Below are 25,168 nucleotides of genomic sequence, written 5' to 3'. Positions count from 1 at the left end.
CAAATAGTTCTTGTACTGAAAAATTCCTTCTGAAAAGAATAGATTGTGGGTATTTGTTCTGCACGACCCAGCTGACACTGCACAGACCAGGTGCTTTCCTGGCGATACCAGAGGGCACCGAGCTCAGCAGTTTTATCAGTGCAAGCAGGAGTTTAAGGGTTCTCCATCGGCTACAAAGAGGTCATAGAATTTTAAAACTAGGGGAAAAATGCTGTGATATCTCGAGTAAACAAATCAGATCTTTAAACCTGATACGAGTGCTCAGAATACTCAGAATAGTTCAGGAAACGCCCAGAAATTCACCCAGTGCAGCTGGGATCACAATGGAACAGAATGGGGGTTTTCTCAGACATCAGGACTCGTTTCGCCCTGTGCTGCACAGCAACACATCACAGCCATTCCAATGCTTACAAAATAACAATAATAATCAAAGCCAAAGCAACCCTCTGAGAGTTTTATTTTCTAGACAATCAGAACGCTCCAGAATGCTCCGAGATCCACAAATATACTTAAGTCACTTCTACAGGTAAGGTAAGATCGATGAGAATTGGTCACTTAAAGTGGGCAAAAGGACTCCAGCTATGAAAGTGCCATAAAACATCAGTAACGACACAACCACATCTGCAAGATTTACAAGGTCTCGCACCAACAGGTAGAACGCACTATGGACAGCAGTGCAGCACGTGATCCTCCTGCAGTCTGTGTGGCCTTTAAGAACTTTGAGGAGATTACAGTAGAAATGAGTTTTGTAGAACCATTTTTCATTTGTTGGTTAAGCACCACGTGAATGTTTTATAACAGCTACATCGCTGCCTCGCAGCTTGTGGAGGCTGCAATTACAGTGGAAGGTTTCAGGAAAACATCAAAAACCGGGACGGGAAGCACAGCAAACACTGACATGAACATTCGGGCACAAGAACGTGGATCAACTCCATCCGCTTCTATTGAATACAAAAGCTGAAGGACTCAGCTGAAAACAAAGCAGCACAACATGACAGATCAACAGGAAACATCGATTCTGGTGCTCACTTTCGATCTGGAACACGAACAGCACAGCCCCCCCCTACTCAGAGTCACACAAACCATAGCACAGCTCCGTTCTCTATGCACAAGACACACAAGAACAACCTCTAAGACCAAAGAAAGCAGATTGCAGGAAAATTGCTGGAGGTCTCTGCAGTTATTCCTGCAGCTTTTACTACAGACTTTCACAAGAGCTTCACTTTCCCTCCTCTGAACGTCTTTCAGTTTCAGAGTTGGCTGCGCTGCTGCTCAGCACAGCTCAGTGGGGCAGGATCAGCTCCTGACAGCTCCACACCACGCTCAGCTGATCCCAGCTCTCGTCGCCTCTATTTACAATGACTTGGCGTCGTCATGCTAGAAGGACCAGTCCAGCTGTGCTGTGATGCCTGGTCACTATGTGTCATTGCAGGTCCCTATTTACATTCTCATCTCACTTTCATTAGTGAGCTCATCTCCTAACAAACACAGATAATGCCCCTTTTTGGGTGTCCATACTCACAGAAATCCTTCCAATATCAGATAATCAGATACCAAAAGAATACGTTGCACATACTTAACAAAAACAGAACAGCAATTCAAAATGCTGGTGCTCATGGGCTGCAGGTGGCATTTCCAAATATGCTGGCACCATTTTGTTCTGATTTCCAGAAGTGCTTCAGACCCAAAACTCCAGCCAAATTGTCAGAGGAGCTCAGCTCCAGAGCTCAGGAGCTCATCTTCACAAGACAGCCTTCATTTAGATGAGTTAGATGAGTAACAGGGGACTACAGAGCCCTGCATTCTTTTTGTCTCATCCCGTTCAGCTATTACAAACTAAAACGTACAGACAATCTGGAATAGGAACTTCTGAAAGCTTACTCAGCTTAAGTTACAGAAAATAAATGTAGAAACTTCATGTAAAGGTGGGAGGAATTGCTGTTCATCAGCCATGTCTGGTTACAACCTTCTGATCTTCAGCTAGGAAAATTAATGTGCAAATTTGCCTTTTCCTTTGACATGAACAAACCTGTGCTCAGAACAGCTTAAGCCAAAACTGCTCGTGTCTAAGTGACATCAAGGACACACCTGAAGAGCTGCGGTCTGAGCTCCTGAAAGACAAAGATGGAGTAAAAACAATTTGGAAAGAGAAACTTGTTCTCTAAATTCTTGTAAGCTAAGGATATGTGAAATGTATTTATTCTCACTTTATGCTTTCATCAGCAGCATATTTTTGTTATCCTGACACACCTGCCCTGGTTTCCAGGTCACAGTAAGTCTATGAAAAGACACAAGGTTTACAGTTCAGATAATGCTGTCCTAATACAGAGAGATCACAGCTTCGTTTAGAAAAGTCAAAAGGACGAAAGCCACATTTCTTCTAATTGAATCTTCAAAGAGATGATGGTGCCCCTTTCAGACCAGGGGTTAAGGAGCACAACATCTTTATTTGAAGAAACCTGTTATCAAAAACAACAGCGGTTCTGCCTACAGGACACCGCCTCCTCCTCGAACCCGAGAGGCAGAGACACAGCTGGAGATTGCAGATAAAACCTCTGTGAACCCCAGGCAGATCCTTCACAAATTCTGGTGCACAGCACTGAGAACTTAAAAGTGTTATAAAGAATTTGAATTCTTCCCATTCTTCTAATAAAAAACTGAATAATAATTTAAAGAAAATCAACAAACCAACTCAGTGTCACGAGCTGGATAAATACAAAGTGTTCTGCTGCAGACCAACCACTGTCAGAGAGAGACTTTCAGTCCCCCCCACCTCCTCCCACTGCTACGTAAGTGTTTCTCGGTCTGCCAAGCTCCTGTGGACTTCCTGCTTGTCCTCAGCATCATCATCTTCAGCGGGATCGTTCTCCTCCCCAGACTCCACGTATATGGGCCAGTCATTATCCGTATCACCCTTCTCCTGGCCCTCTGACGATGGTTCCATCAGACTGAGGTTAATGGGCATCGAGTCCTCATGCGTGGTGGTCACACAAGTGCAGCTGTCACACAAACCAAAGCGTCGTAACCCTTGAGACAGGCTGCTTGTGAATGTTCTCCTGCAACCCTTACAGATAATCGGCTTATTGGATCGATGCACCTGAAGTTAAAAATAAAACGTTATGGTAACAAAAGCAATCCGTAGCCTTGGATGTTTATAGGGTGCTGGACTGCCCATATTCCTAAAACAAACATCTACAGTTAAGCTACGGGGCAGCAACTCTACCACATCTCCAGCAACAGAAATCTGGGGCTACGTAAGGACTAACGAATCAAATATTAGTTCCTTCAACTTATCATTAACAAAGCTTACCTCACATTGGCAACAACCTTTGTCCAAGATGTTCTGGGAAACGTGCTCAGGAAACAACAAACTCGGTCTGCTTTAAGAATTCCCCAATAATCCTCCACACTTACACTCAGAGCGTGACTGCGGAGGTGCTCCTGCCGAGTGAAGCGCTTCCCACACGTCTCACAGGGGTACGGCCGCTCGCCCGTGTGGGAGCGGATGTGTCGCTTCAGGATTCCCTTCTGCTTGGCCGTGTAGGGACAGAACGGGCATTTGTGAAGCTTGATTGGCACAACCAGCACATCACCTTGGGGAAAAAACACAAGGCATTGCATTAGGTGGCTCAGTGACGGTAGCTACGTTGGCTTCTTGTCCTCGCCATAACTCCAAGACAGGACAATTCACTTCCCACTCTTTCTGTACTTGGCTTACCTGGAATTTCTGTGTTGTACAATTGCAAAAACCTCTGATCCAAAGACTTAAGGAATGGGGAAAAAGTAAGCAAACTGTGTTGGATGCTCTCAGCTCACAGCACGCCACAAACCTCAGGCATGATGATGGAGAGACTAAGACTGGATTTGTGACTACCAGAGTCATGACCTAAAAGCATTGGGAGAACATAATGTGGTTTTGGTTTTAAGATCATACCTGAATACTTGAACCAGAAATAACAAGAAAGTGAGAGCTGGCTGTCCAGAATAGAACGTTCCATGAAAGTTTCCCTCTCTGCTGCCTGCATTACTGCTGTTCCATCCATTTCTGTCTTTTTGAAGGTCAAATAACAGCAAATGGACACTGTCCTGCAGCCGATTAACTGGAAGGAGCTCCAATGGAATGAGCTCATTGTGGTGTAGCAGATTATACAGAACGCTCCTCCTGGAGAAGCCCAACTTATCTCCCTGTTTGTGCTTCTAGGAAAGAACAACCTTCTCACAATTCCAGTGTTTTAAATTTGCCTCCCATTCAACCAGGTCCCAACTGAGACCATTTAGAGGGTCACCAACACTGAGCTCCAGAACCTGTTTCAAAGAGACTGCGGAACCTATTACAAATACTTACCTTCCAAATGCTGCACTGAATAAACGAGTACAGCTTTCATTTGAAGTCCAGAACAACAGTTTATTTCACTATGGCATAACATTCAGCAACGCATTCCTGAACAAGAGAGAGTAACACAGGTCACACGACCAAGCGCTTTCCTCCCCAATCACGACTGACCCACGAGTCCTCTCACCTGTGTCCTCCCCATACCAGTCGCTGTGAATGTCCATCATGGAGCTCATGGCTACCCCCGTGTCCTCCGGCCGACCCTCAAAGCCCCGAACGAAGTGATGAACGACATCATCCTTCCTTTGAGCCGAGCTGTTACGCAACAAAGCCTCGAGGAACTGCTTCATGTGGAAGTTATTGCAGGCCAGGTCCATCGCCTGCCCCCCGTGCAGCCCCTCGTCCGCCTGCTCCAGAGACAACGCAGCCGGGAACTGCTGCAGCCGCCCCCCCACGTCCACCTCCACCTCATCAAACTCCACCTTGGGTTCCACCCCTTTGTGCAGGGACGAGTTGGCATCGTCCGGGGACACGCTGCCCCCGAGCTCCCTCCCCACCAGCTGCAGGGGCTGGCAGCTGCCGCACTCCCCACACGGGGGGTCGCTGTGACACTCTGCCGTCCTGTCCTTGTCCCGCAGTGCTGAGCTGGAGCTCTGCCCCTTGGTGCTGTGTGAGGGCCCTTCCCTGGCCGAGCTGCCGCTGTCAGCCTGGTAGAACGCGGCCTCGCGCTCGATCTTCCTGCAGATATCCAGCGAGGACCTGATGTACGACTTGCAGAAGTTGACCACGTCCGTCATCTGCAGGTAACTGGCCGCAGACATCACCTCGATCACGTTCTCCCCGCACAGATCCAACTTCCCGGAGTACAGGAAATCCAGGATGACGGAGAAGGCGTCGGACGTGACGATGTCGAGCGACGCGGTGCTGTGCCGCCCGCTGTCCTGGATGTAGTGGATCAGCAGGGCCCTGAAGTAGCCGCTGTTGGCGAACAGGATGTTCTTGTGCGCCTTGAAGATCCGCCCCTCCACGATGATGCTGCAGTCGCAGAAGAAATCCCGCTTGCGCTGCTCGTTCAGCTCCCCCAGGAGCTTCGCGTAGTACGACTGCATCTCCATGGCGGCTGCTACGGGCGGAGGGAGCCGTTAGAGCGGAACGAACGGGGAACCGGACAGCGGAACCGCACAGCACCGACCCGACCCGAACTGACTCGACCCGACCGGACCGGACCGGACCGGACCGGACCCGACCCGACCCGACCCGACCTGACCCGACCTGACCCCACTCGACCCGTCCCGTCCCGTCCCGTCCCGGTCCCACTCACCGCCCCACGCCGCTCCCCGCCCCGCCGGGCCCTCCCGGAAACAGGAAGTGCCGTTCCCGGAAGTCCGCCCCTCCGCGGCAGGCGGTACCGGGAGGTGAAGGGTCGGTAAATATTGGTGACGTCACGCCGCCAAGATGGCTTACGGGTGAGTGCGGGGTGACGGCGCTGGGTCGGGCCGGGCTCGTGGGGAGCGGGGCTGGGGGTCGGTACCGGCTGATGTGTGTGTCTGTGCAGGGAGGACGGCGGCTGGTGGCGGAGCTGGCTGCAGCAGAGTTACCAGGCCGTCAAGGAGAAGGTAAAACGGCCCCGGGGCTGCGGGGAACGGCCGGGAGCCGGGATCGGGTTTGTGCCACGGCATCATCGCGTCCTGATGTGTAACGTCCTGTAACGTCCTGTAACGTCCTGCGGGTGACGGTGCTGCTTGTGTTCATTACACGGGGCTCGTTGTGAGGCTTTTCCACGCCTGTTTTTCTTCTGTTGTTTGTTTTCCAACTTTTAACTTAAAAAATACTCTGACTTGGTTTGAGTCTGGCTGTCTCCCATTGTTGTTCTGATTACTGCAGTTTTACCCCTTGCACAAGGGCGCCTTGCATTTCATTTCTGTGAGTGTGAGATGTTCCCAGAGCTCAGTCAGGCTGTTTGTCTTCCTACAGTCCACAGAAGCTTTGGAATTCATGAAGCGGGACCTGGCTGAGTTCACGCAAGTTGTGCAGCACGACACAGCCTGCACCATCGCTGCTACGGCCAGCGTGGTCAAGGACAAACTGGCAGTGAGTATCAAAGCAGGTTCTGAGCTCCTGTTCGAGCAGAATGGGATGAATAAAAGACGTACCTGAAACTGGCACATCCCTCCTGCCCCTGAGGACACAGTCCTCCCTTGTAGGTTTAATACTGAATAGGATTTTTTCACTGTAATATTGAAGCTTTGGGGATCATTGAGCTTACCAGTGCTTTCTTGCTGCCTGTGTGCTGTGCAGGCAGGTTATTGGCAGCGTCACCGAGGTGTGACATCAGACCTCAGAGCTGTCAGCTTTGTTGTTTCTGTGCCAGTCTCTGGGCTCCCCTCAGAGCCCAGCTCTGCTTCCAAACAACCCACTGTTCAACCTGCCCCACCACCACCCGGGGGCAGTGGCTGCCACCACACCCTTTGCCCAGCCCTGGCCATGAGTCATCTCAGCACATTTTTAGAGGGAGAGGAATCCTGCTTCAGGCGCTGCTCCTTACCACTATGTCACTGTCCTTCTTCAAGAGGACGGAAGCTTCCGGTGCGACTGAAAAGGTGAGGAAGGGAATCTCTGACTTCCTGGGTGTCATCTCGGACACTTTTGCTCCCTCACCAGACAAGACCATCGACTGCGATGTCATAACATTGATGGCAACACCCACAGGTACCACAGAGCCCTATGACAGTGTGAAGGTGAGCGCCCCAGCTCTGAGCTTCCCCTCAGCACTGATCCTTAAGCCTGTCCTGCTGTTATCCCTCTACTGATGGCTCTTACACATATGTGTTCTCCTCCAGGCTCGCCTCTACAGCCTCCAGTCAGACCCAGCCACCTACTGCAATGAACCTGATGGTACGGAGCCCTGCAGCTCTGCTGAGGAAAGCTGGCCTGGTGTGGGGTTTCTCTGCTTTGGCCGCACAGTGCTTGTGAATCTCCTTCCACTTGTGTGGGGTTTGATGCCACACAAAGGAGCTGTTCTCATCTCAGGGCTGCATGTCTTCTTGTCCTCCTGCCTTTCCTTACCTGATGGTTGCTCACCTCGTCTCATCTGGAGCATCTTTCCAAAGAAGCTTCCTGAAACTTTGTGCCTTGTTTATGCCAAAATTGTTGTCTCTCTTGTCCTGTGCAGGCCCTGCTGAGCTTCTTGAAGCCTGGCTTTCCCAGTTTAGATTGGAAGAGAAGAAAGGGGAGATCGCAGAATTGCTGGCAACCAGCCCTTCCATCCGAGCTCTCTACACTAAAATGGTACAGCCTTTATTACTGTAGCAGAAAAAAGTTCTGACCTGGGATGATTCCCACCTGAGCCCTGAGGAGCTGGTGGCAGAGAGTAGTTACATGGCAGTGTTGTATTCTGCCCCCACTTGTTTTTCTTGGTCCAGGATCTGTTCCTCTGTTGTTGTCTGATGTGTGTCTGAGCATCTGTTGGTGTGAGCCTCATGCTTTGTTCCATGTCTGTGTGCCTGGCGAGGCTGGTGCCTTGTGCAGGTTGCAGTGGTTCCTGTAAGGCTCATGGACTTACCCTTCCTGTGCTGTTCCCAGGTCCCTGCGGCTGTCTCCCATTTGGAGTTCTGGCAACGCTACTTCTATAAAGTGCATCGCCTGGAGCAGGTGGGTTGGGTTTCTCTCACTGTGTGGGCACTCCAGCCAGACTGAAGAGGGAGAAGGTTCTTTCCTGGGGCAGCAGGGCTGGGCTGCCTTCTGTGCCCCTGATGTTGCTGATGTTCTTGGGGGGAAAAAAAAGGTCTGGGACATGAGCAGCTGCTGATGCTGAGTTCCCTGCAGGATGAAGTCCGGAGGGAGGCTCTGAAGCAGCGCGCGGAGCAGAGCATTCACCAAGAGGAGCCAGGCTGGGAAGAGGATGAAGGTGGGTTAGATGGTGCAGGGGGTGCTGTGGGCAGATGTCAGCTACCTGTGTTAGAGAAGGTGGCAGCTCCTCCTTGCTCCCACCGGGTCAGCTCCTGGCCCAGCTTTATCTAAAACTGCTGTACTATCTGTTTCTGCTGCACTTGCTGAAACATCTCTTGCTTCTCTTCTGCCTTCTTACAGAGGAATTCCTGGGGATGTCACCCCTGCCTTGTGCAAACGTGAAATTTCCACAAGCAGCAGAGAAAGCATCGGCTCCTGCAGCCCTGGAGGGAAGCCACCCCTCTGTTCTTAAGGGACCCTCGGAGGAAAGCTGGGCCATCCTCCCTCCTGAGCTGGCCCCAGCAGAGGGGAGCCCCTCTGAGAGCAGCGAGAGCGTCTCCCTTGTGACTCAGATTGCAAACCCTGCCACAGTGCCTGCTGTGCAGCTACAAACTGGAGCGCAGCCATCTGGGGACAGAGAGCTCTCCCAGAGGCTGCTGGAGGCCACCTCCGAGGAGCAGAGCCAGCTGCCAAAGCCCCCTGAGCCGGGGTGTCCCTCTGTGCCTGCCCAGGAGCCAGCAGCGTGCTCAGAGCAACCGGCTGGGACTGGGCCCAAAGAGGTGGAGAGCAAAGCCCAAGGCAGGACAGAGACTCTGAAAGAGGAAGGACCAACTGATCTCCGGATCTTTGAGCTGAACTCTGACAGTGGGAAATCCACCCCTTCCAACAACGGCAAGAAAGGTGTGTGTGGACCAGCACCAGGCCCAGAAACCTGCTGTGTGGCAGCTTGTGGGGAAAAGGCTCTGAGTTGGAATGGAAAGCTGGGTGTGGGCTCTTGGGCTTGGAGCTGTGATGCTGGTCATGCAGACAATGGGGTCAGCTGGGCATTTCTGACAAAACATTAAGGCTGGGGAACAGCCGTAATTGACCTATGGAGAGATTTTCTGCTGTGCAGATCTCTGTCCTGGCCCACCACTCCCTGAATTGCTGTCTAGAACGTCAAGCCCAGATTCTTTGCTTTTGTGACAGTGAAGGGAGGAGAAAAGAAATCAAAGTGTCTGCTGAGCAGGGCAGCTTTTGCTTTGGCCAGAATACCTGGAGAGCAAATGCAGCCCGGGTGGCTCAGCTGTGGTGTTTGTGGTTCCAGGTTCCAGCACTGATATCAGCGAGGACTGGGAAAAGGACTTTGATTTGGATATGACTGAAGAGGAGGTGCAGCTGGCGCTGTCGAAGGTGGAGGTGTCTGGGGAGGTGAGTTGGAGGTGATCCCAGAGAGCACCAATGTTTCATCAGCTCTTTGGGGACAGGGGGGTCAGGATCAGCTGGAGCTGAATGACTTTGAGATGAGCTCAGGGAGGGAGGAGTGTTCCCCAGGGAGGGCTGGCAAACAGATCCATGTTGTGCAGACGTGGAGCTGGTGGTTGTGTCAGGTGTGTGTGCCCTGGGCAGGAGGATTTATCAGCTGCTGAGTTGTAGAGGGTATTGAGGGATGTTATTCTTTTTTGCAGCTGGAAGATGAAGAGTGGGAAGACTGGGAATAAAGCAACAGCTTCCAGCTTACCACAGGCCCATTTCCACCATCGAATGTGAATTAAACCACAGACCGGCTATTCCTTTGTGTGTAACTGTGCTGGGGGTTGCAGCTCGTGGCTGGAGGAGTTTTGCTCCTGCTAAATCCTGTGGGCAACTCAAACGACCCCTTCGGACCCGGAGGAGGGGGGAAGAAGCAGGAATTTGCTCGTACACTTAAAGCTACTGGGAGCTCGTCTGCTCTGCAGGTCAGATAGAGCGGCGAGGCCAAAACTGACCCCCAGGAGTGTCTGGTGGTGGCAGGGTGCAATGCGGTGAGGGCTGAGTGGGCGCGTGGGCAGCTGGCAGGATTGCTCGGTGCTGCCAGGCTGCTGTTGGGTCGCTGTGTGTGTGTGTATCTGTGCAGCAGCTCAGAGCTTCCCGGGTGCTGCTCCCAATCTCTCTGAGCTGCCGGCCCATTGTCCCCAATGTGTGTTGTGGCTGGGGCTGGGGGTGCTGCAGCAGGAATCCCATCTGCTGTCACACTCGTTGCTGCAATGGAAGGCGGTTGGCTTTTGGCTTTGGCCCGGAGCTGTGCTGTGCTGGAAGGAGCTGAACTCCCTGCCAAACCCTGCGCTTCTGCCTGGCTTCTTGTCTCGGAAGCTTCTTCTAATGGAAACTCACGTTGTCCCTCTGCAGCTACAACAGCTGATCTGCCTTTCTCTACTTCATTTTGTGTACTTCTAGTTACTTTCTCCAAGCTGAGCGCTCCTGGCTTGTTCTTCCCTGAGCTCTTTCTGGTTGGGCGGTGCTTTGGCTCAGCCTGGAGCAGCACCGAGCTGCAGTGCTGCCCTTCACAGAGCTGCAGCCCACCCCGGGGCCACGGGCTGCCCTCAGCTCCTTTGGTTTCCTTCACTTGAGCTCCTGCAGCTGCTTGCAATGCTCCCTTTGGACCCACCGCCCCTTTCTGGGGCAGTTCACTCTTAGTGTCATGAATTGCAGGTTGCCCTAATGGGGCTGTTTGGCCTTTGGGGGGGTGGTTTTATATGTGCTACCTTTGCTCTTCTGCCCCTTCCTTGGCTGCTTCATCTGAGCTGTGGGTTTTGTTTCTGGATTGCGTTAGTGTAGGTGCTCTTGGAAAACTTGATATTCTCCCCCCCCATTTGGGGACATTCAGATGTGGGGCTGCAGCTGCGGCTGCTCAGCACTGCGCTCCCTGGGCTCAGGGTGACCCAGGCTGGATGTGGAGCTCTGGGCCGCGCTGCTCTCATGTCTCCTGTTTTTCTTTAGTCCCACTGACCGTCTGGTTGTCTGTGCAATATTCTCTGTTTATTCCGGAGCCTTTTGTAGCTGGGGTGGAAAACCAGGAACAATTCTAACATCTGTAGTTTTGTAACTTTCTCCAAACCTTTTACAGACTTGCAGTTAACAGCAATTAAAGGAATTCCGCACTCACCACTGTGTCCTCCTTCCTTTTCCCCTGCCCTGGGCTGGGGGCAGCTGCCTCAAGGGGATCAACTGCTTTATGTTTCTGCTTTCCTCCCCCTCATCCCAAGGGAAGTTTGCCTACAGGGGGTGGGAACATGGGGCTGCTTGGTCTGTTCTGTTCCCTGCTGAAGGCCGGGGGTTGGGAGGGGGCAGGTAAAAATGGCCTAAAGTGAAGCAGCCCTCAGCTCTGCCTTGGCAGCACACGTGAGGCCGAACACGTGGGAAACACATCCAAATTTATTGGCATCCTCGAAGCAATCTGTCCCCGGGGGGGAGCAGCCGAGCGCTCCTCAGGGTCCGGCCAACCAGGGGTGTCTGCTGAGCCGCTCCACCGACGGCCGCAGCACCATGTCTGGCTCCAGGAGCCTCTTCAGGAGGTCCTGGCACGGCCTGGAGACCTCCAGGTGCCTGGGCAGGGAGACGCCTTTCTGCTGCTGGCACAGCATCTGCGGGATGTTGGTGTCGTCGAAGGGCAGGTGGGCGCACAGCAGGACGTAGAGGATGACGCCCAGGCTCCAGATGTCGCCCTTGCAGCTGTCGTGGGGCACCCCCTGCAGCACCTCGGGGGCCGCGTAGGCCACGCTGCCGCAGAAGGTTCTGCTCAGCTCTCGGCTGCCCACGGGGAGCTGCTTGGCGAAGCTGAAGTCCGTCAGCTTCACGGTGTGTCCCTGCAGCAGCGCGTTCTCGCATTTGAGGTCGCGATGAGCCACCCCGCAGCCGTGGCAGTAGCGCAGCGCCTCCACCAGCTGGCAGAACAGCTCCCTGGCGCAGGGCTCGGGCAGGGGACCCCTGTGTGCCACGTAGTCGAAGATGTCCCCGTTCTCGGCCAGCTCCATCACGAGGCAGATATTCCCCTCCGCCGACTCCAGCACCTCGTACACGTGGATGATGTTCTTGTGGTCCAGGCGCTCGATGATTTGGAGCTCCCGGGGCAGGAACTTCTGAATGAACTCTGCCAAGAGGGGGAAAATTCACTCAGTTCCTGAGCTGCTGAGCCCCGGCATCGCACCGGGCTGCGGCCACAAAGTGGGAAGGAAGAAGGGTTGTGCCAGGGTGCCTGGCTCCAAGCAGGGCCCTTGTCGGAGGGGTCTGAGCTGTGCTGCTTTTGGCCACCTTATGGCTGGAGGAGCCGGATGGACACCCCATGGCCTGGCTGCTCCGAGCTGCCCCCAGCACCTCCCTGCCCCCAGCACCTCCCTGCCCTTCCTGCTCTTGGGTGGAAAGTTTGGGAAACTCATTTTCTGCCTGGAACTAAAAGCTTCCAAGGAGGGGTCGGTACCTGGGAGCTCTTCAGGGGCAACTTCTTACCTTCTGGACTCGCCCTTTTATCAATGATTTTAATTGCTACTTTCTTCTGGTGCTTTTGGGAAAAGGCCTCCTTCACCTTGGAGTACGTTCCCTCCCCAATGGTTTGGCCGAGCTGGTATCCGCTGGCGAGCAAAAACTCCTCCATGTCCTCTCACAAATCGGGGCCGTTCAATCTCAGTTTTACCCCCAGCAACTCGACAACAGCATCGCAGCAGCCAGGGGCTCCCCGTGCTCCCTGTTGGCACGTGTAGAGCCACCAGGCCCTGCTCCTGCCCTGGTGGGAAGGGGCATCGAGGCGCCTGTTGTAGCATGGGCGTGTTATTGTGATGCAGCCGATGCTGCATGAATCCCAGATGACGGAGGTGCATCAAAGTGGGCGACAGCTCGGCCAGGCAGGGGGGAATTGGGCTGTGCTGGGCAGGACCTGCTCGGTGGGCACCGTGAGTACAGGGGGGTCACAGGGTCCATTCTGTTCCTCTCCCGTTTTCATCGGGGTGTGGCGGGGGGGCTTTAGGAGCTGCTGCTCACACAACACTTTGCTGCTGCAGGGAGGGGACCCCAGGCTGCGCCCATGAGCTCAGAGCTGTGCTCACACCGACCCACCGCGGCCTCACGTCTGAGCTGAGTGTGTCCAGCTGCTCCGGCGCCTGCAGCCCAACCAGGCCGGGCTCCTTCACAGCAGGAAGGTGCCGGTGCCGGGATCGCAGCCAGGCCCCGCTGCAGCTCCCAGCTGCTTCTCCCTGTGCAGAGAAAACCGGGCCGGGCCATGAGCTCCCAGGAAGCGCCGCGGGCCCGGAGGTTCCCCATCGAGGCGGGCGACTGTTGTAGTGCGGCCGCAGCTTTGGAGACACAGCAACGGGTGGGCACAGCGTGGACTGCGGGCAGGTGAGGGTCCAAAGGGGCTCCTGTGATGCTGCAGGTTGTGCTGTACTGTGCTGTACTGTACTGTGCTGTACTGTGCTGTGCTGTACTGTGCTGTACTGTACTGTACTATGCCGTACTGTGCCGTGCTGTGCCGTCCCTCTGACCCCTGTCTCCCCGCAGGCAGTTGCGGCGCTGTCCCGCCAACCACCGCCTGACGCTGCCGCACATCCCCATCAACGTGTTCATCGCCATGGGAGGGAACTGCCGGCCCCGCAGCACCTGAGCGGCCCGTGATGTTTATGCACTTTGTAAAGAAAGGCCCATCCTAACGCGATCCCCGCCTGCTGCTCCTTGTGTGTCCGGCCGTGCGGCCCAACGCGTCCCGTGGGCTCCCGGGGCCGCCGCTCCCGGCTCAGCTCGGCCCGGGACGGAGCTCGGGGCTGGGGGGTGCAATGGGGGGGGTCGTGTCGGCGCGTGGGCACGTGGCGGGACACGAGGATCCACGCGGGACCCGCGGCCGCGAGTTGAAGCCCGGCCCCGCCCCGTGACCCCGTTCGGGGCGTTGCTCTCCGCTCTCGTCCCGCCGCGGTCCCTCTCGGCCGCCGTCCGCCGCTCCCCGCCCTCCCGCTGCCGCCGCCATATTGTGGCCGCCGCCGGAACGTCCGTGTCGGGATCCGCGATGGGTGAGAGCGGCGGGACCGGGCGGGGCGGGATCGGTACGGTACGAGACGGCGGGGCTGCGGCCGTGTCCGCACTTGGCGCTGCCGGGCGCTCGGTTGGCGGCACTGACTCAGCCCGGGGCCGGCAGCCCCAGCGCGGCCGTTGGGCTCCGGGGCGGCGGCGGCCGGAGCTGCGGGAACCGCGTGTCGGTTGTGTCCGTGTGTCTGTCGGTGTCTATCCGTGTGTGTCCGTGTGTGTCCGTGTGTGTCCGTGTGTGTCTGTGTCTGTCCGTGTCCGTCGCTCTTTGGGCCGTCCCGCGGTTCCGCTCGGTGCCGTTGGCCGCTGTCGGTTCGGGTTCCGGAACCGGCTGCGTCCCGTGGGGCGGAGTTCGGCGGCGGTTCCGCTCCGTGTCCGTCCGGTCCGGTCTCCGTTCGTTGCCCCGCGGTGCCGCCGTTCCCCCGGACCGAACCCGAACCCGAACCTCACCCCGCGCTCTCGCAGCGGTTCCGGTGCCGTTCGGTCCGTCCCGGCGCGGTGTCGGTGTCCCCGCGGTGTCGGTGTCCCCGTTCCGCCGTTCCTCGTCTCGATCTTTAACTTTTCCGCTGACTTTTATCATAACCCAGCTCTAATTTCCGTTCCCGTTCCCGGTCACATTCCCGGCCCTCATTGCGCGGTGCTGCCGGCCCGGTCCCGCTCCCGGCTGCCGGGTCCCGGTGTTTAACGGGCCGTTTCCCGGCGGGTCCCGGTGGATATCGGGCCGTCTCGCTTTATTTGCTCGAGTCGAGGTGAGCAAACACGATCTTTGAGTAGCGGATCCCGCTGTCGGTGCTGCTCGTTGGCGGAGCAGCAGAATCTCCCCATCCCGAGCTGTGTTCGGCCGTTTGGAGCCGCTTTGGGGCCGGGACGCTGCAGCATGGAGCTGACACACGGAGCTGATCCTCGTTGCCGGGGGTGTCACGGACGCTCCTTGTTGGGGCTGTGTTCCATCACACATCATCGTGCTCCTGTGATGTACAGACAGGACCTAAAGCCGCCGGCTCCAGGGCAGCAGGAGCTGAAGTGTAAGTGGGTCTCACAGCCACTCCATGATGCATCTTGTGCTGCTCTGAAGCAGTTCCTGCTGCTGGGTGCAAACACTGACAGCGTGCAGGGCTTTTCACTGCAGGACTATGGAAATCACAGGGAGATGAAACAAGGAGCTCCCAGGAACCAGTTTGTGCTCCTGGCTGCTGTGTGTTGGCAGCTGGGATGGCTGCAGCTCAACTCTTGGGATGTATTTGCTGCTGCTGCCTTGGTTTGCTCTGTATTTAAGGAGCACCCATTATTTCGGCTTTGATTTCTGCAGCGTCAGCTGAAATGGCCGCGATGCTGCGGGTGCAGCTCAGGGGAATCAGGGAATCCTCCCAGGTCTGTGGCTGCTGCTGTGCAGAACCTTCATGGAACTTCAGCTTTGCTTTAAGGAGCAGCTAAAGAAAGCTGTGATGTGACATGCCTTATACCCACGGCTCAGAGCAGCCTCTGCTGCTGCTACTCAGACTTGAGGTGAGCAGGTGAAGCAGAACAGCCACGGGCAGCTCGGAGGATCATCTGCATTGGGGTGTTGAGGCTTTACACGGAAGGGCCGTGGTGAATCCCAGTGTAACTGTTTCTGTTCTACCCCTCGGTCTGACTCAGCAGCACAGTCCTGATTTAGGCATGCGAGTTCCTGCAGTGACTCAGCTGGGAGCTTTAATCAGCAGCTGAACGAGTCTTTGAAGCCAATGCTCTGTAATGCAGGGAGGTGGGAGGAACCTCATGGGCAGAGAAGTGGGGTCGGGTTTCTGATTCAGTGCTAAGGGGCCGTTATGGTGTTGGCGGGTCAGCAGTGAGCCTGGATTTACCTTATGGCCCAGTGCTGCAGTTGGTGCTGGCTCTCAGTCTGAGTCCAGCTCCCATCCAACTCCCATCCTGCTTTCTCCTTCCGTCCCGCAGGCACTAAATACATCCTCTAAATACATCCTCGTGGTGCAGTGTGTGGAAAGGAGGGATTCCTGTGAGGGAATTCTCAGCTCACAAAGCACTTGAAACCATTCCCAATATGGATTACTTTGATTAAAGCCCAGCTTTAAATGCTGTTTTTATCAGTGATGTGATCCCAGAGGTGTTGACATGCAGGACTTGTTGGCTGCAGCCCTTGTCCAGCAGTGCTGCTGTGCAGACAGGGCTGGGCTCAGGGGTTACACTTTATATATAAGCCACAAAGTGGGAACGTGTGGCTGCTGTGTGCCTTTCCCAGCGTGGCTCTGAGCGCTCTCAATAGCAGCGCAGTGCACAGCATCCCGAGCTGAGCTTGGGAGGGTTCCAGCCTGGCTGGGGGCAGCTGATAAGTCAGGTTGGATTTTGTGTGAGCAGCGTGGCTCGGCTGCTTCGAACTTAGAGCGGACACTGAGGTGGGGCCACAAACTTTTATGGGATCCTTCTTGCAGCAGCTGAGGGCAGGTGGAAGGAGATAAAGGTGCTGCTGTCCAGCTGGCTGCCAGGGAGGAGCCGTTTGGTCTCAGGGTTAATTGGCAGTTTGCTGTGGATTATCATTGCTTCCTTCCTGTGCTGTGAAGGGCGTGGAGCTGGAGTCCAGCAGCCTTTCTCATGAATGGGGGAGAGGGGAAGCTGAGTGCCCAGAACAGGGGAGTGCAGCTGGATGCAGCCGAGCAGTTGGTGTCTGCTGTGCAGGGCTGGTGCTGGGTGCTCACACTGTACCTTGTCACTGCCCTGAGGAGGAGGTAGGAGCAATGGGATCAGGTCTGCAGTTCTGCCTTAGTCAGATACGGAGCAGCAGAAGTAGGTCAGGTGCTGAACACTTGCAGTAATCTGGCAGGACAAACACAGCCTATGATACATACAGCTCATCTTTCTGCAATGTTTTTAACTGGAATTGTAAGATAAAGGCCTGTTTACTGCGCGCTCGGTTGGATCTCTGCCATGTGTGTATGTCTGTGTTTTGCTGCTCTCACAGCCTGCTCTACAGCTCTGCAGTCAGTGCAGTTACTGAGTGAGCACCTGCTTGTGCCCACAGCAGCCTGTGGTCAGTGTCTGAGTGCAGGGAAGGTGCTGAGGTGTGTGTTATGTCATGGGCATATGAGGGAAATGGTGCTGGAAGCTGAACTGGAGTTGGTTGTGTGCCTCCACACCTCCAATGTGTAACACATTGGTAACGTGCTTCAGTGCCATCAAGTTGGATCCGGGTTCCTTTCAGAACAGTGAGTCTGCTCTGCTTCCTATAAACTCAATATACTAGTCATGACAACACAGCATTGGAGCTGATGTCAGGATCTCATTCCAGTGCACAGCTTTGTACTTCAGCACCAAGCAATTGGGAGAGGCACTGCTTCACCTGTGTGTGCTGGCTCCTCTGCTTGAAGGGGACACCTGAGTGTGACCAGAATCCTGAGGGCTCTTTTTCCTCTCCACAGACAACATGGCGAGTCCTGCCAAGGACAACTATCGAATGAAGTGCTACAAAAACAAAGCCCTCAATCCTGAGGAAATGCGTCGGAGGAGAGAAGAGGAAGGAATTCAACTGCGCAAACAGAAACGAGAGCAACAGGTAACTCTCACCTTGACTAGTTTGTGTACAGCCTTAACGCAATCAAGACTGTGCTGCTGCATAACTGGAATCTTCAGGGATCTGTGCATTAAGGTTTGTTGGCAGTCCTTGTTTATCTCTGTCCTGAGATCTCTGTTCTTCTGCACATGGTACAGAACGTGGCTCACATGAAGAGCTCTTCCAGCACTTTGTCTTTGGGGTACTAAAGGTTTTTGTTCACAGATCCTTGGTTTTAATTTCAGTTGTTGGTTTTGTTGATTAGTAAATGGAGCTCCTGCTCCAAGAAGTGAGACAAGTAGGTGGAGGTGACTGCACTTACTTCTGGACTCTGAGCTGGTTTTTTTTTTGGCTTGGAAGTCTATGAAAGTGAGAGGTGATTCCCAGGTGATGCACGTGGCTCAGACTGAGCGGTTGCATCACCTACGAGCCGCCCTCTTCTTGCTTTTCCCATCTTGTAAGGCCAAATTCTGCACTTGCAAATGCCAGTGTTTCACTGAGCTGGGATTTGCGTATCTGAGGGCAAGACTCAGCATGTTTTATTGGGGTTTGTGTGCCAAGTTAGTCCTCCGTGTGCAGGGCTGTTATGAATGACTCCTTGTTTTTGATTTGGATTGCACTTAGTTCATGGCTGACGGTATCTCGTTTGAGGAGCAGGAACATCTAGTTATGACGACTGTTAAACAAACACTGCTTTCTAATAACTCCTGTGCTGTGTTCTCTGCCAGCTCTTTAAAAGAAGAAACGTGGAATTAATCAATGAAGATGCCTCCATGTTCGATAGCCTCCTTATGGATTCCTATGTCAGTTCCACGACATGTGGGGTAAGGTGCCTTTCCCTGTTGCATTTATGCCTTCAGGCTTCATGCTGTGGCCTGCATAGAACTGACAAACCTTCACCTGTTTGTTTTCCTGCTGTTGAATACGTTGCAAATGTTACTACAACCAAGTGAAGAAATGTGCCAGGATCCAAACAGTGTGTTTTAACCTCAAATAGTGCATCTTTGGATCATGAGCTAAGAACAAAACTGTGGTAGGATGTCTTGACTGTGATACCTGAAATGTGACACGGAACCACTGTTCTGTTTCCACCCTTTAAGGAGGGAGTGATCACAAGAGAGATGGTAGAGATGCTTTTCTCCGATGACCCCGATCTACAGCTGGCAACCACACAGAAATTCAGGAAGTTACTTTCTAAAGGTAAAGATAAGATCCCACCATGGGGTCTGATGTAGCCTTGTCTTTAAGTGTTCGTGTACTTGCAGTGTTGTACTGAAGCGTCGCATTTGAGGAAGGCCATAATGTAGAAACTTGCTATAAATTTGGATGAATTTTACTGAAAGCTGTTCTGGAGAGATGATGTACCACGGTACATCAGTACAGCTTGAGACCGCTCAGGTCAATAGTAGCTTGTGTGTGTTATTCACCTTTATGAGACCTGTGTACTGTTCTGACACTGCGTTGCTATTTCAGAGCCAAATCCTCCAATAGACGAAGTGATAAACACTCAAGGAGTGGTGGACAGATTTGTTGAGTTCCTGAAGAGAAGTGAAAATTGCACACTACAGGTAAAGCAGACTGTTAAACCTGTGGGTGCTATGGGAGATGGGTGATGTCTGGAACCCAATAGATGTGGACTGTGTGATGTATGGTGAAGCATGTCCTGCTGCATCTGGGTTGCTTTATTCATGCTCCTCTCATTTCTGCTTTTCTCAGTTTGAAGCAGCGTGGGCACTGACGAATATTGCATCAGGAACTTCCCAACAGACGAAAATAGTAATCGAGGCCGGGGCAGTTCCTATCTTTATAGAGCTGTTAAACTCTGACTTTGAGGACGTTCAAGAACAGGTAAGGTTCACTTCATACATTGGGGTTAGGGGAAAAAACCACTCGTGACTGAAATTCAGTGTTTAAAATGAGTGACTAGTTGGCAGCTGGCTGCAGCCCGCAAGCTGAAGAGTCTGTTTCTTGGAGTTACAGGGAAGTGCTTTCTTAGCGTACCACCTTTTTCTTCCTCTGTTCAGGAACTGTGTGAATGCTAAAACTGTTGCTATTTCCTTTCAGGCTGTCTGGGCATTGGGGAACATTGCTGGAGACAGCTCTGTGTGTAGAGATTATGTCCTTAACTGCGCTATTCTTCCTCCCTTGTTAATGTGAGTAGCCATGAATACTTGCCAATACAGTTCTTGAAGTCCCATTGTACTGCAGCAGAGCAACATTCGAGCTGGGCAAATAGATTCCCTAGCAAAGTGATGATGGGAATCAAACTATTGGTACCAGATGATAAACTGGCAGCTCAGACAAGTATATGATTCATAGTGGGACTTGGTAGATAACATGCCTTCTCACAAACCTTTACACTGCTCTGAATCTGAAGCGGGTGCTGTTGCAGTGTGCTTGCCTCTCTGAAGTCACAGGGCTTGCCCTGTGTCCCTCAAACTGCTCTTTGTGCTTGTGCTGTGGATTTCACGTGCTGGTCTGAATGGACTTGTCTAGCACTGAGGAAAGGGAGCAGGTCTGCACATCACTGAGCTCTCAGCTGTGGTACGTTCTCACCGGTCAGACATGGCTGCTAAGAGTGTGCTCTCACTGTTCTAGAAATTATTGCTTATCCTAGAAATCTTGCTCAACCTTGGCAAGATGTTGCTGTGTCACAAATGATTTGGTCTGCAACTTGTACTTCTGTCAGTCCCATTTTGGCAATAATTGCCTTTCTCAGCCCACAGGATGTGCTGTCTACATTGCAGAGTAGAGGGATGGTGGTTTGTGTCAGTTGGTCACTGAGAACCATCTGACCTCAGATTGGGGTGCGAGTGTCTGGGCTGAATTTGAGTGTGGAACCGCATTTGATTCTCTTGCACTTCCTTCTGCAACTTATCTAACATAGTTTGCCTTCCTGCTCTGTGTCACCGAGCGTTAGGAAAGGAGCTGGTTATTCTAGGAGCAGCTGCGTTTTGCTTCTCTTTATGCTTAAACTGGGAGCCTCAGGTGGCAAACAGTGCAGCAAATGGAACAGTGGTGTGACTTCCTTACAATTGTTAGGTTCTTTTTCTCTTGTTTTGTTTCCTTTGCTGATTTCCAGCAACTTTATGCTCTGTACTGAGGATATAATTCATGGTAATTGTCTCTTCAGGCTCCTTACCAAGTCCACCAGGTTGACAATGACACGAAATGCTGTTTGGGCCTTGTCAAACTTGTGCAGAGGAAAGAGTCCACCACCTGAATTTGATAAGGTGAGAGTAGATGCCTTGTTGGCAGAGGGGAAGGGGAGACACCCCGTCAAGGTGTTTGTTGGTCTCAATTATTTTTGGCCATTGGATTTCTGCAAGGTGCTCTGGGAGGCAGAAGGGTGAGGTTCTTCCTGCTGAGGCTGATGTTTCTGTTCAGCAGCTGTTTGAGTGCCTGTGTAATATTCTGCCAGCCCGTATGCATGGCTCTGCTGGCAGCCCATCAGCGTAGCCTGGGTGAGGGGCAAACCTGGACTTCCATGCAACACTGTGGGCTTCCCTTCTTGTTATGAACTCTGGAAGTTTGCAACTGTGCTCAAATTGTGACTGAAAATTCAATTCAGCCACGTGGTGTTTGTGAAGGTGGTGGTGGGGAACAGTGTGACTAACCTTGTGGGGTGGTACTGTTGCAGGTATCTCCCTGCCTGCCAGTGTTGTCCCGACTATTATTCAACAGTGACTCTGACTTGCTGGCAGATGCGTGCTGGGCTCTTTCCTATTTATCAGATGGTCCCAATGAGAAAATTCAAGCAGTTATTGACTCGGGGGTGTGTCGGCGACTGGTCGAGTTGTTAATGTAAGTATCTTGTCTTGCTGCCTCAGCCCAGCAGGTGACTGAGCCTGAGCTTATATCAAAACACATCAGTGTTCCTGCCCTGTGGCTTTGGGACCCAGGTCCTGGGAGCCTTAACTGACTGCTGGAGCAGTTACCTCAGAGGGTCTGAAGTGGGTTGAGAGCTGCAGTTATTAGCCTTAGAGGAGGCAGATCTGTTCACTAGGAAGAACCAAACAGAGACTCAGGCTGATAGTTAGACCGGACTGTAAAAAGAGAGAGAACTGAGTACTGCACCAATTAACACAGTCTGTGATCAGGAGTGGGATGTAAATATTGAGGTCTGTAATTACGCTGAAGATAAGCTGGGATGTAAAGGATAGCGCTGCCTGTATTGTAAGTTAGTTTTAAGCCAGGGGTGCAATCCAAAGTAAATAATGCAGATGGGAGACTGGAGGGCAGATCTTGTAAGCACCCGGGCTCATGTGATCTGATCTGCTGGTTCTGCTTGTCCCATCTTTCATGCAGGCACAACGACTACAAAGTGGCCTCCCCAGCGTTGCGAGCGGTCGGCAACATCGTGACAGGAGATGACATCCAGACCCAGGTGAGGGCCAGGACGGCCTTACAGGTGCGGCTGAAGGGAACACAACTCCTGATAATGATTCTGTGGAAGCTGGGCATTATATCTCTCTTATGTATCTGCAGCAAGTTCTTAAAACCAAGGCTCACCAGAACGCTCACTCATTTTGGGTTTCTGATACTACCTGACACCAGTGGCCTAATTCCTGTTTTCTTTCTGAAAAGGTGATTCTAAATTGCTCTGCGTTACCCTGTCTCTTGCATTTGCTTAGTAGTCCCAAGGAATCTATTCGAAAAGAAGCGTGCTGGACCGTATCTAACATCACAGCAGGAAACAGAGCACAAATACAGGTACAGCATTGCGTCTGCTCTCAGTCACCTATAATAATCCTAGATTCTGAGTTCACCCTTGATAATGAGATCTTTTCAGTTACTTTTCCCCTTATCTGATGCTTTGAGGTGGTTTCTTGTGCATTCTTTACTCTGACATTATTGCAGACTTGCTGTTTCCATCCAGCCTTTTTAGAAACCACGTTGCCCATTCAAACACTTGTTGCTGTTCTCTCTCTTCAGGCAGTTATAGATGCAAACATCTTCCCAGTGCTGATAGAAATCTTACAGAAAGCAGAATTCCGTACGAGGAAGGAGGCAGCGTGGGCTATCACAAATGCAACGTCAGGAGGAACTCCTGAACAGATCAGGTACTCCCTGTGGCTCTGAGAGCTACCTGCATTCAGACATTTCCCTTTCCTTCATAGGAACTGCTGAAGTAGTGAGGAACTAATCTGGGGAACCCCAGGGGAGAGATGCGTGCCAAGCCAATTAGATCCTCGCTGCTCATAATTTCAGTCGGATGTCAGAAGGAGCTGCTTTAAAATCAGGGAAAAAAATAAGTGTGTGGGGGGGTGTAAATGTTAACAAGTAGGTAAATAATCTTCTAAAACAGCAGAATATAAAGATTACATTAGAGAAATTGATTTTAGCTTGAATCGCTTGTCCTGTTCTTTATAACTGAGCAGTGGTGGTGCTTGCTGTCCTGAAAGGCAAATGTTCCTGGTCATCTCTTTTAGATACCTGGTCAACCTGGGTTGCATCAAGCCTCTCTGTGACCTCCTTACTGTCATGGACTCCAAGATTGTTCAGGTGGCGTTGAATGGCCTGGAGAACATCCTGAGGCTGGGAGAGCAGGAGGCCAGCCAGAGCGGGACAGGCATCAACCCGTACTGCAGCATGATAGAAGAGGCCTACGGTAGGTTCTGCTGCCCTCGGTGCCACTGACTCTGAACACAGTAGAATATATTGGAAGGGTCTGCTAGTTTTGTTTGCTTTTCTGATGAGTTAAGGGGCTGGGTGTGCTCCAGATGAGCTGGTATTTGTTCCAATAATAGATCACACTGTCTTTGTAGAATGTTACAATACAGCATAAGATAATGTCAGGAAGCAAACACTACTGTGCTTGTGATCCAGGTTTCTTAGACCCAGAGGCCAGGCTGATAATTGCGGCTCACACTGTTGGGAATATTAATCAATGTAAGCTGAGCTGAGTAAGACCCACTTCTTGGGTCTTTGATTTGTCTAATTGTCCCCAGCTGTGCACTGCAAACGCATGACAGAAATCCAGAGAGACGGAGCTTGTCCCTGGAGAGCCCTAATTTGGTGGTTTTGTCCTGTTCCTAATGCTTTGAGGAACGGTTCCTATTTTGGTCTGAAATGCCCTGTATACTGTCAGCATCGTTTTTAATGTTTTTTCCCTTGCCCTCTCACTGACTGTTACATTGTGTGTCCTGGTTCCTCCAGTAAGAATAATTCTTGACATTCCTCAGTGTGCAGTGCTCGGATTCTTCCCGTTCAGCAGTGGGTTTAATTAGGACAGCTAAAGTTGTTGCTGCCCTTCTGCTGAATGCTGCTGGGACAGGCCCTGCTTCCTTCCCCTGCAGCTGCTGAATGTTCCCAGCCAGTGGCACAGATTTCACTGCCCAGTTCAGTGCTCGCAGTTCTTTGCTGGAGACTTCCTGCTTTACTGCATCAGCTAAACCTGCAACTGGGAAGGTTAATGGTTGCTGATATAGATAAAATCCACAGGCAGCTCTGGAGAAATGGGAATAGTTGGCTTTAGCTGTCGGTGCTGCTCACAAAATGCTCACGTAACACAGACAAGCAATGAATAGGGGGAAGGGTGGAGGATGGATCGGGACAGCTTGAACGTTAGGATCTCCTGTCTCATCACATTCCACTTTTGTCTTTTCTAAGGCTTGGATAAGATTGAATTCCTCCAGAGCCACGAGAATCAAGAGATTTATCAGAAGGCATTTGATCTGATTGAGCACTACTTTGGAGTAGAGGATGACTCTGCTTTAGCTCCCCAGGTAGATGAGAACCAGCAGCAATTCATCTTCCAGCAACCTGAAGCCCCTATGGAAGGCTTCCAGCTATAATACGCCCCAGGCAAAAAGACCACCACAAATTTGCCACAAAACAACTGGGAGAAGCTGCTGATCCCATTTCCTCCTTGCAAACGGAAGGCTGGACGCTCACTCCACCTGTTAGGAAACAATTCTTCCTTCAAACGAATAGACAGAGTGCTTTATCCTCATGAAGAAAATGGGATGTCTTGCACGTTTATTTTCTTTTTGCTGCTGCATACGTGTCTTTAAAGCAGGCATCTGGGTGGAGGAAGGACACTGAGGTAACTCGTTGCACCTCTTGGGTTTATTTTTCTTTGTGGTGATCTCTCCCAAATGTCACTTCTTACCTCGGGTACTTAATTGAGGTTTCAGCGTTGGGTTGGGTAAGAACAGAAATAGAAAAGCGAGTATTCAGACGAGAATAATTCTGGAAACCTGGGTTGATCTATTTAATTTTTTTGCACATGTTACTCTTATTAAAGACTCTAATTTGCCAAGAGCAGAGTTTAGCCCTGGCCTTTCTGCGCTCCCCATGCAGCGATCCTGGCAGAGCTGGGCTGGATTCACACTGCAGAACATGGACAAAGGGTGAGGGGCTGTGGGAGGATCCTCCCCGTGTCCTGATATTGTTGGTTGGTTTGAGCTGCTGCTGTTGACAAGGGTCGAAGCAGCCGGAGCTGGTGGCTGTGAGCAGGGCTGGGGCTGGGGGGGCTGTACTATGGGAGCTGCCCCATCCCCAGCTGTATTGGAGCCCCACAGCCCGGTTCTGGT

The 25,168-nt window shown here is 52.4% G+C and overlaps 5 protein-coding genes across 8 annotated transcripts; 3 read left to right on the top strand and 2 right to left on the bottom strand.

Moving 5' to 3' along the window:
* Positions 1–429: 429 nt before the first annotated feature.
* ZBTB8B (zinc finger and BTB domain containing 8B) lies at positions 430–5,730 on the bottom strand. 2 transcript variants are annotated; one of them, XM_032448940.1, is made up of 4 exons: positions 5,655–5,730; positions 4,521–5,456; positions 3,415–3,593; positions 430–3,097 (listed from the first exon to the last, which is right to left on the bottom strand). In XM_032448940.1, the coding sequence occupies exons 2-4, from the start codon at positions 5,446–5,448 to the stop codon at positions 2,786–2,788; spliced, it is 1,419 nt and encodes a 472-aa protein (XP_032304831.1). In that variant the 5' UTR covers positions 5,449–5,456; positions 5,655–5,730; the 3' UTR covers positions 430–2,785. The 2 variants fall into 2 exon arrangements, with proteins under 2 accessions (XP_032304831.1, XP_032304832.1); XM_032448941.1 differs by having other exon boundaries at positions 2,864–3,097; positions 3,311–3,593.
* BSDC1 (BSD domain containing 1) lies at positions 5,685–11,185 on the top strand. The gene is made up of 11 exons (XM_015883301.2): positions 5,685–5,799; positions 5,889–5,949; positions 6,308–6,424; positions 6,904–7,071; positions 7,174–7,228; positions 7,506–7,621; positions 7,916–7,984; positions 8,159–8,240; positions 8,423–8,962; positions 9,369–9,472; positions 9,730–11,185. Exons 1-11 carry the CDS (start codon positions 5,789–5,791, stop codon positions 9,760–9,762), a joined length of 1,356 nt encoding a protein of 451 aa, XP_015738787.1. The 5' UTR covers positions 5,685–5,788; the 3' UTR covers positions 9,763–11,185.
* A 249-nt stretch (positions 11,186–11,434) lies between these two features.
* TSSK3 (testis specific serine kinase 3) lies at positions 11,435–12,979 on the bottom strand. The gene is made up of 2 exons (XM_015883307.2): positions 12,527–12,979; positions 11,435–12,170 (listed from the first exon to the last, which is right to left on the bottom strand). Exons 1-2 carry the CDS (start codon positions 12,669–12,671, stop codon positions 11,509–11,511), a joined length of 807 nt encoding a protein of 268 aa, XP_015738793.1. The 5' UTR covers positions 12,672–12,979; the 3' UTR covers positions 11,435–11,508.
* On the top strand, positions 12,670–13,724 carry FAM229A (family with sequence similarity 229 member A). Its single transcript, XM_015883317.2, is given in 5 exon segments — positions 12,670–12,763; positions 12,880–12,929; positions 12,931–12,966; positions 13,275–13,411; positions 13,571–13,724. Coding segments are annotated over 5 exon segments (420 nt in total). The 3' UTR covers positions 13,674–13,724.
* Positions 13,725–13,941: 217 nt separating this feature from the next.
* KPNA6 (karyopherin subunit alpha 6) lies at positions 13,942–24,896 on the top strand. Of its 3 annotated transcripts, none has more exons than XM_015883291.1 (14): positions 13,942–14,073; positions 17,500–17,633; positions 18,359–18,454; positions 18,731–18,830; positions 19,104–19,198; positions 19,347–19,478; positions 19,695–19,783; positions 20,764–20,863; positions 21,271–21,434; positions 21,939–22,017; positions 22,218–22,343; positions 22,566–22,693; positions 23,063–23,241; positions 24,243–24,896. In XM_015883291.1, the coding sequence occupies exons 1-14, from the start codon at positions 14,070–14,072 to the stop codon at positions 24,425–24,427; spliced, it is 1,611 nt and encodes a 536-aa protein (XP_015738777.1). In that variant the 5' UTR covers positions 13,942–14,069; the 3' UTR covers positions 24,428–24,896. The 3 variants fall into 3 exon arrangements, with proteins under 3 accessions (XP_015738777.1, XP_015738774.1, XP_015738775.1); XM_015883288.2 differs by lacking the exon at positions 13,942–14,073 and adding an exon at positions 14,809–15,111; XM_015883289.2 differs by lacking the exon at positions 13,942–14,073 and adding an exon at positions 17,040–17,286.
* Positions 24,897–25,168: the final 272 nt, after the last annotated feature.

This window comes from Coturnix japonica, chromosome 23 (genome assembly GCF_001577835.2).
Source record: "Coturnix japonica isolate 7356 chromosome 23, Coturnix japonica 2.1, whole genome shotgun sequence".
Lineage (NCBI taxonomy): Eukaryota > Metazoa > Chordata > Aves > Galliformes > Phasianidae > Coturnix > Coturnix japonica.
Note: the sequence above shows the minus strand (reverse complement) of the source record. Positions and strands in the feature narration are given on the sequence as shown.